The 8,953-nt window shown below is 38.7% G+C and overlaps 2 protein-coding genes across 4 annotated transcripts in view; both read left to right on the top strand.

Moving 5' to 3' along the window:
* LOC103978212 (protein RETARDED ROOT GROWTH-LIKE) overlaps window positions 1-5,492 on the top strand; it is a 7,227-nt gene extending 1,735 nt beyond the window's left edge. For all 3 annotated transcript variants that reach the window (XM_009393927.3, XM_018823120.2, XM_065085877.1), the window contains 4 exons: window positions 2,500-2,648; window positions 2,735-2,886; window positions 4,935-5,049; window positions 5,164-5,492. In XM_009393927.3, coding sequence (XP_009392202.1) covers window positions 2,500-2,648; window positions 2,735-2,886; window positions 4,935-5,049; window positions 5,164-5,286 — 539 coding nt within the window. In that variant the 3' untranslated portion in view covers window positions 5,287-5,492. The remainder of the gene's footprint in view (window positions 1-2,499; window positions 2,649-2,734; window positions 2,887-4,934; window positions 5,050-5,163) is intronic.
* A 949-nt stretch (window positions 5,493-6,441) lies between these two features.
* On the top strand, window positions 6,442-8,338 carry LOC135594888 (dof zinc finger protein DOF3.1-like). Its single transcript, XM_065085395.1, has 2 exons — window positions 6,442-6,619; window positions 7,435-8,338. The coding sequence occupies exons 1-2, from the start codon at window positions 6,593-6,595 to the stop codon at window positions 8,257-8,259; spliced, it is 852 nt and encodes a 283-aa protein (XP_064941467.1). The 5' UTR covers window positions 6,442-6,592; the 3' UTR covers window positions 8,260-8,338.
* Window positions 8,339-8,953: the final 615 nt, after the last annotated feature.

Here is an 8,953-nt window from a genome sequence, read left to right on the forward strand (position 1 = left end):
CCATATATGTTTTTCCTGCTTAATAAATACTCTCTGTGATTTTTGTTTTCTCTTTACTCTCATTATTTATCTTAGAAAAATAATAGTTCATGAGGTTGATTTTCCTGGTGTAAAGCAAACTGATTTTTTCAGAATACTTTCTGATAAACCTTGACTAGAGTTAGTAGAATAACGGTTTTTAAAATTCTGAATATCATCTTCTTGGCGTATGTACCAAAGGTTTTTTCTTCTGTAATCTTTTTTTGGGTTATAAAATTCTAATAAATACGAGATAACTAAGATACTTGTTAATATTTCAGGCACTTCCATATCTCCATTGAGATGTATAAAGTTCTCTGTATCCTTATCTCAATCAGGATGCATCTTGGTATCAAATATCTTCTTGAAATTTAATCTTATTTTATAATCATAAATAAGGTTGCAAGAAATTTTCATTATATAATTTGTGAAAAATCTCCTATGTTTTTCTTTAAGCTGTATAGTAATTATCATCTTTTATCTATCTAATATTACGTAGTACTATCTGTACCATCTTAAGCAAACCTATATATGCTGATTATGACTTATTTAAGTTCCTGATTTACAACAAAAACTATGAATACTTGCTATTATGTAGCCATATACTGACATCCTTTTTAGCCACTTGTTATTTAATTTTGTATTTTGCATAGTATCACCATACATTCTAGCCAATCTTTACAACATTTTGCTTTTCTAACTATAGGTTTTTTGAAGTTGTTGCTCTTTCACGAGTTCTCCCTTGATGGTGCACCACTAATATGGTTGATTAGGGACCATGTGAACTAATGTTAGAATAAAAAATCATGAGTGGTTGATTAGGGACCATGCCTTAATATTAGAATTGTAGCAAGAACCTGGATTAGGAGGATAAAGGACCCAAACCATCCTAGTATTTCTAGTCTAGCAATCTGAATCTCTCTAAGAACTTAATAAGAAGCCATTATCATGGTAAGTATTGAAATTGTGTACTCAGAGATGGAATGCGGCATGTATATATTTTCAAACATTATTAGGAAAGTGCATACAATGTTGGACTTTTTGCCTTGTAGTATATATATTTTGAAACTCCCATTGTAATATTTCTTTAACTTTATGTAAATCTAATAAAATATAGAGTACCATGCGTAAGAAAAGGGTAAAGCTTTACAGATCTGAGCAGCGTTGCAGAAACTTACTCATTTGGGTTTATATTGTAACATCAAATTTGGAACTTAGCTCTATGATGTTTGGAACTTCATAATGGTACATTATAAGTGAAATCCACTTAAGGTACAAATATAAGCAATTGTTTGAAGCTTATATGCCAGTTGTATCATGGAAGGATGACATGTCATGAATTTTTTTATTGCTTTGGATTTATGTCGTGCTACAAACTTTTACTATTATCAATGTTGAGTCTTTGGCTTGGATCTGTTAGTGATTGTGAATCGGGCTTGTCAAGTTAATGAGTTGGTTCACTCATTGGGATGGATTATGATAATTGGTTTTTGATTACGGATCCAAGTAAGAAAGGATTTCTCGTGGATGGGACTGGAGATATGTTACAACAGCGCACATCCTTAGAGTTCGAATATGGACTACGGGTTAGTTCTTAGCTTTGATGACGATGTCAAATATTAAGTGGGAGATTGTAACACCCCATTTAAGTCTTATATTTGAAGTGGAAGGATGAATGTAATTCTATATAGGTATAAACATTTTTGATCATTTGGTTTTAGACCTATTAGTTAATGAGTAAAATTTCCATTGGTCCAAGTTGTAACACGGTCAAAAGAGCTATCATGGTTTCTATTCCAACTGCATTTGAGCTGCATAATATTGGTCAGCATGATTAGTTTGAAATTAAATATGGTATTAGAACATTACAATTTGTAGATAACAGAAACTTTTGACTTGAACTACACGTTGAAGAGGATAATAATAGTCATTAGGCAATAACTGAAATGATAAAGAAATATGCATCTGCTACTGCATCCTGAGATGGGGCAACCTGTATATATGAACTGATATGCAGTTCTATTTTCTTTTGATAACCCTTTCTTTTCCAATTGAGTCATTCCAAATTTTGATTTGACTAAAGTTCATTTATGCTTTTCTATAAGTTTGTCAAGGGTTCTTGTTAGGCTTAGTGTTACCTGACCTAACTATTTTAGCAGCATAAAACACTTTTTCACTTGTTCAGCTGAACTAACTGATTAGATGTCTTTGATTCATAGACCACAAATAGCTATTTCTTATGCCCAAGGATTCATGCTGGCTATCCTGTTGTGCATGTCATGCCCATGCTTAACTTGTGCCTGCTTTCATATATGGGCAGTGCCAACATATCACATGCAGCTAATGAGTATGTGTAATATTGTTAATCTTTGCTTGTGCCTGGATTGTTAACTTGATTAATTTTACATTGATAGTCTCTATATAAGTTATTTTACTTTAGTCTTTTCTTAACTGCTAGTGGTTTCACTTATTGTGATACAGACTATGTGGTAGTTGAAATACCAACCTTGAAGACCTGGATGCAAGGTGGGCTTGACTACATTATGCTTAAGAATTTGAGCATAGATGGTATTCGCATCATTGGAAGTGTTCTTGGTCAAAGCATTGCTTTAGATTACTATATTGGGCAAGTATGTCACTGATTGCTCCCTAAAATGTGAATTGTATCATTATTGTGCATTAAAGGAAAACATCATATCTACCTTGGCATTGTTAGGTTGATGGAATGGTTGCAGAATTCACAGATATCAATCATGAAATGAAGAAAATTGGTACTTTTACTGTAAAGAAGGAAAAACTTTTTCAGTTAGTGGGGAAAGCAAATTCTAATTTGGCGGATGTTATTCTTAAACTTGGGCTTTTTGAGAGGTACGGTATTCTGTTACCAGCACATTTTGGGCATTGATATGGATAGAATAACATGTAATATTACTAATATTAAAAAGCAAGATTGGTAGTAAAATTGCATAGTTTAACTTCAAAAATTTTACACGTTAAACTTAAATTGGTGACAGAAGTTTCCTTTTGCCCAGTGCAATAGTTCCTCTTATCTACATTCTGGTTAACAAAAAATATTTCATGGTTCAATTTTCTTGGTCATTGTCATTAATTTTAGAATTGCAGTATTAAATTATTCTCCTTGTAAGTTATTGTTGGTAACTTCTATTTGTGACAGAATATATCACACCAAGAATATTATGTCTAAAGCATTCTTCAATTGTTTTATTGCAGTCATGATTCTCTGCATATTTTTTCAATAAACTGTCATCATATGGTAATTACCATTAATTCAATGAATCCAAATACTGTTAGTTACCATTAACATACTGGATCTAAGTACTGCAGGATTTTGAATGGTGGAAGTTTTCTGTATTTGAAGCTTGAATCACTTGTCATGCTTTAAAACAATGGATTACATTTTACCTTTTTGGTTGTCCATGTTAAAATACATTGATTATTACATCTAGATCCGCAGAATATATGTATTCTTTGCAAATTTCTTCACCTCTCGATGGATGTGTGATGTCTTGCATTGTCAAAATGAACCATACTGTCACATGAAACATTATATGCCGGTATCCCATAGTGAGCTTGATCAAAATCAATAAATAAAAGCTACCATTGGCTCTTTTTTCTTTTTTGTTGCTAGTTCTTTGAAATTCATCATCTCCTTGTTTGAAAAAGATAGTGGTAAATCTATTCAGTAATAAAATATTAAAATAATCATGGAATTGACCTCTAAAACTGTATATGTTGACCCTCCTCAAATCCCATAAATAATTGTTCTTTGAGATATGAGAGAATCTTTCTGTTGGCTCTGCCATCAGTTGTGTATCAGAATGTCTTGTATATGTTGATTTGTAAATGTGTTTATGACCATTTGCCCACAACTATGACCATAATCATGATTTTAATCTCAGTAGATAGCTTATCTTTTTACAGAAGAAATCTTTCCATAACAATATACTGTTAAAATCTTCCAGATTCCTTGTTAAAAATTTGATTTGAACGAGTAGATGAGCTCCTCTATCCATTTTCTTGGTTGACCTGCATGGATTTAGCACCTCATTGATCATTGTTTCACATATCCAAAGCCATAGATGAGCTGTTAGCGCTGCACTGATTGGTGAAGGATAGTACAAGAGTGACTTTGTACATGCCAAATGCAGCCCCTAGCTAATGTAACACATGTATTACACACAAACTTGTGTAAATTTTCCTTGATCAAATCTCTTTTAACCAGTTCTCTTGCCTTTACAGGCCAACTGCCGGATCTGTTAACTAACATTACTCAAATAGTGCTTCCAACTTTCCAGCTCTATCACCTAATTTTACTGCATATTTTTCTTGTCAAAATATGGGAAATTCTAGAAGATCAATATATATATATATATATATATATATATATATATATATATTCAGTTAAAGAGATTTATTAGTTTGGAGTACAATTTCAGCAGTGAATCAGAGCTGTCTAACCAATAGTTGCTCAAGTATTTGGACTCATGATTCTTGTCTGGGGACTAGCTCTATTATGGTTGATCTCATGATCTTATAACATATCTTTTCCAAGCTTTAAGTGACATTGAGTTAAATAGATAACTGGAAAAGTGAAAGCTTTGTAGAACTTATAATTGATAGATATAAGCCTTTGCTTGGAACATCTAACCCATTGTCTTTGGGAGGAGAGAGTTTTATAGCCTCTTCACTTGTTTGGGCTGCATAAGCTAAGCATATTTGTATATGGAATAGTTCTTCAACATTATCCATTGTTTACTATGAAGTGAATGTAAAATTATTTTACTGTAGTTGTTAAATCTTAAAATTGATTTCCATGTTCAATTTTCATTTTTTAAGATGATCATATTTGCGAAGGTGCATCATTTTTGTGCTTTAAAACACTTGGCTTCCTTCAGGTCAGACATTGCATGGAAGAGTGCTAAATATGCACAGATATGGGAGTATCTACGGGATGAATATGAGCTGACACAAAGATTTGGGAGCCTTGACTATAAGTTGAAGTTTGTCGAGGTAAACCTTGAATCTTTTTTGTTTTTGTTTTTTTTTTCTTCCTGAGGTTTCATCCCTTAGTCGAAAGGCTAATAAAATGTGCATTTCACTTGGTTTCTGCTATGCTTTTTGCAGCACAACATACACACCTTCCAGGATATTCTTCAGAATCGGAAATCAGTATTTATGGAGTGTCTAATAATTGTTTTGATTGCTTTGGAGATTCTCATCTCACTTTATAGTGTATATACTCATTGAAGTTAGGGAAGTAAGTCTGGAGTTGAACTTCCAGAAAGTCAATCAGCAAAAAAAAAAAAAAAAAATCCAATTTTGATGGTTAGATTTATTTATTAGAACTTCTTTGAGCTAAGCACTTCAAGAAGGTCCATTTTGATGTTATTGATCCCTTTTCTATAGTTTGTAGTGGCATCGTTTTTAATAAGATACAGTGTTTTAGCATGAAACTCGCTTTTTGCAAATGATTTCTCATTCTCGTGGCTCTCTTTGCAGTATCTGAGGCCTTCTGTTCTTGATAGCCATTCAGAATCTGCAGAATTATATGGCTGGTAGGTTATGAGATTCATAGTTTCTTTTTCATTTCTGTAATTATTGGCCCGAGATGACTTGGATTCATTGAGGGACAGTTCAGCTCAGCAATCTCCTCCCCATTTGAACCTGGACGCAGCCAGGCCCTGAATTAATTTGGGTTGCGGGTTGGTTTTCCTTTCAGAGCCGTTGGGGAGTGGAGCTAGAGTTATGCGCTGTTCCAATGCAAAGTGGTCACGCCTGATGGCCCCACACGTTTGTCGCGAATACGCAGTCCCCGTCCCCCACCCCGAATAAACCGACATCGGCTTGCCAGTCGAACATTTCGGTAAGCTTCGCTGACGTCGTCACGCTCTCCTCGAGACGGGCGTCCACCCGTTTTGGGGGCGGCATCGCACGCGCCTCTCGCCGCTGGAGACACGAAACGAATCCCCAACCCGTCCGATCCGTGGCTTCCCTGATCCCTTGCTTCCAACCGACGCAAAGGCGGAAGCCTGCGACGTATCAGCCACGAGGAGGCGGTCGCAAAGGAGTTCACGAATCTGACGGTCGGCCTCCGCTCCATCATCTCCGTCGGATGATTCGACGACACGTGATGGAGCGAGTCGGCGGAGGCACGGAAAGCGAAACGCTCTGCTGCTGCACCACCCACCGCCACCGCCCGTTGTTTGTTCCCCCGCCCCGGTCCCCGGTTTACTGATGTGACCGACACGTCCGGAGTTTGACCGGCCCACGTAGCAAACACCAGTCGCGATTTGTGAGGCTGGGTGGGGCCCGGCCGGTGGTTCACCGCAGATTGGCTGAGGCGGCTTCCGCTGGGTGCAAGTGCAGCACTGGCGTGTCGACTTCGCTTACGGAAAAGTAATCATTTATTCTCCCCGTCCCTCCGTTTCTCTTGCATCCGTAGCTTCTTCTTCCACCGCTATTTAGCCGAGGGATGGAATGCCGTTCATTCTTCCCATGCTTTGCTTGTGTGTGATATGCTTCTCTCCTTGCACAAGAACATCTGCATGAGATTATGGAGATCTCCAGCGCACATCACCAGGTAATTAATGATGGACGAATAGGAGCTCACACTTCTCTCTTTCTTTCTCTGCGAACATTCTCTACCTTTCCCTTTTCTTCTCTTGCCTTCTTCCAGCTCCTGCTTGGAGTGTTGGTTGTCGGTGATACCAGTTCTTCTCCGATCACTTCATTCTATTCAACCGGAGAAACGTCACGGGAGTCGGTAGTTTCATGTCCTTTCATTTTGAAGCTCTTCCTCTTTGTCCGGGATGATAGCATGTCTCCTTCGCTCCTGCAATTGCTTTGAGATGTAGTTGAGAGGCTCTCTCTGCCTTGGTCTACTCTTGCGAGTCGTGATTAATAGAAATGTAGTGGGGAGATAGCTCAGGAGACATAAGAACACGAGGTGGAAGGAAATAATCTGCAACGTTTTCTAGTTGTTGCGGCTGTCGTTTGACAAAAGGAAGAGAAATGAAGTGATTTTGAGTTTTAGCAATATATATGATATCGGTAAAACAATTAGTCTTCACCGACCTACATTTATCACCCATATTGAGGTTAGTAAATGATGGAAAGTGTGGCACCTAATTAACCTTTGTGATGATGGATCTTTCTTGCTCTAAATTTACCTATTAATCGAGAAGGTTACTTCATGTATGTCTTCCTTCATCGATAATTCCCTCATTTATGGCATTCATCTAGTTTTTCTTCTCGAAATGCAAGTAGCAGATTGTTCTGACTCATATGCCTTTGATCATGCACGGTGGAGGTTCTCGTCATTCGTGGTCTTTTTGAGAGCATTTATAGGCCGCTCTGTCTCTGTAAACGTTAATTCGTGGGTTGGATCTCCTGCAGGCGGCCATGGCTAGCCTTCCACTTGAAGGAACTCTAACTGGGTGCCAAAATCTACAGAGGCAGCAGCAGCAGCAGGAGAGGAAGGTTAGGCCACAACCAGAGCAATCCCTCAAGTGCCCCAGATGCGAGTCCACCAACACCAAGTTCTGCTACTACAACAACTACAGCCTTTCCCAGCCAAGGCACTTCTGCAAGGGCTGCAGGAGATACTGGACCAAAGGTGGCTCTCTAAGGAACGTCCCTGTTGGAGGTGGCTGCAGGAAGAACAAGAAGTCTTCTTCCAAGAGGCCACAGCACCAGTCCTTCACCACCATCTCTAACCCACCACTCCTTGCTTATGACCCCAGTGGCCTCAGCCTGGCCCTGGCAAGCCTCCAGAAACAACACCACGACCCAGGGCGTTCGCTGGATGACCACGAAACCTTCCTTCTCGGAAACCCTATTCTTGATGATCCTACAGCACCTCCTGCAGGGTTCCTTGACATGATGAGGACTGGGTTTCTTGATGGCACCACTGATTACTCGAGCTCCTTCCACAACCTCTACTGTGGATATGGTGGCAATGGCAGTACTGACGTAGAGGTGGGTTTGCCCTTTGGTGGAGGACTGGGTGGCGCAACCACAACAACTGCTACGACTGTGACCACTACCAGCCAGCTCTCCTGCAGGGACTTGGATAGAGAGGAGGACAAGATGTTGGTGGGTCTCCAATGGCAGGTGGGAGGAGATTGCAACATGGCTTTGGACTCTACCAGAGATCACTGCAGCTGGAATGGTACTGTTGGTTCAAACTGGCACAGTCTCATCAACAGCTCCCTCATGTAGACAGGTGAAACCATCCAGGCATACATAAGATCAGATGTCAAGTGCTTCTCTGGTTATCATCAATCTTCTTTCTTTTGCATGCGTTTCGTTACTTCCTTTACACTGTTTGCTAGCCCTGAGTGTCGAGTGGATAAGTATTGTGTAATTAACGGAGGGAAATAGAGGATGGATGGATAATAAGTTCTTCTCTTGCAGCCTTAGTCTGGCGAGGATGAATCGATCACCTCCACACTGTGAAGCAAAGAGAGGGAAAGGAGGCATGGGGTGATAAGAATGCTGGAGGAGAGGTAGGTTTTCGGTGAAGTGACTTGGAATCTTGCGGCGGTCGAAGCCATCATATGAGAGTGTGCAGGGGTGGGATTCCCAATGCATGGCCGCAACCCTACCGTCATGGGAAGCGAATAATAGGAGTGCGTGGACCACCTCATGCACCCATGCACGCCATGGCACCCCAAATTGCGAGCATCTTGGTACAGACAGTGCGTGTCATGATCATTGCACAGCTGATCACGTAACCCTGGAAAATCTAATCACTATTTTTTCTATAAAAGGTAAAATATATGTTTTAATGACCTATTAGTTTGATTAATGAATCAAAATATTTTTAATTAATTAATTAATTAATAATAATAATAATAAACTCATTTGATCTTATAAATTAATTTAATTTTTTTTTATATAATATGATTATTTT

This window comes from Musa acuminata, chromosome BXJ1-10 (genome assembly GCF_036884655.1).
Source record: "Musa acuminata AAA Group cultivar baxijiao chromosome BXJ1-10, Cavendish_Baxijiao_AAA, whole genome shotgun sequence".
Taxonomy (NCBI): domain Eukaryota; kingdom Viridiplantae; phylum Streptophyta; class Magnoliopsida; order Zingiberales; family Musaceae; genus Musa; species Musa acuminata.

Excerpts from the sequence above, each read along its gene's own strand:
- LOC135594888 (XM_065085395.1), top strand. The coding sequence starts at position 6,593 with ATGGAGATCTCCAGCGCACATCACCAG. Across the intron at positions 6,620-7,434 it reads TCTCCAGCGCACATCACCAG|GCGGCCATGGCTAGCCTTCC; the intron begins GTAATTAATGAT and ends GATCTCCTGCAG.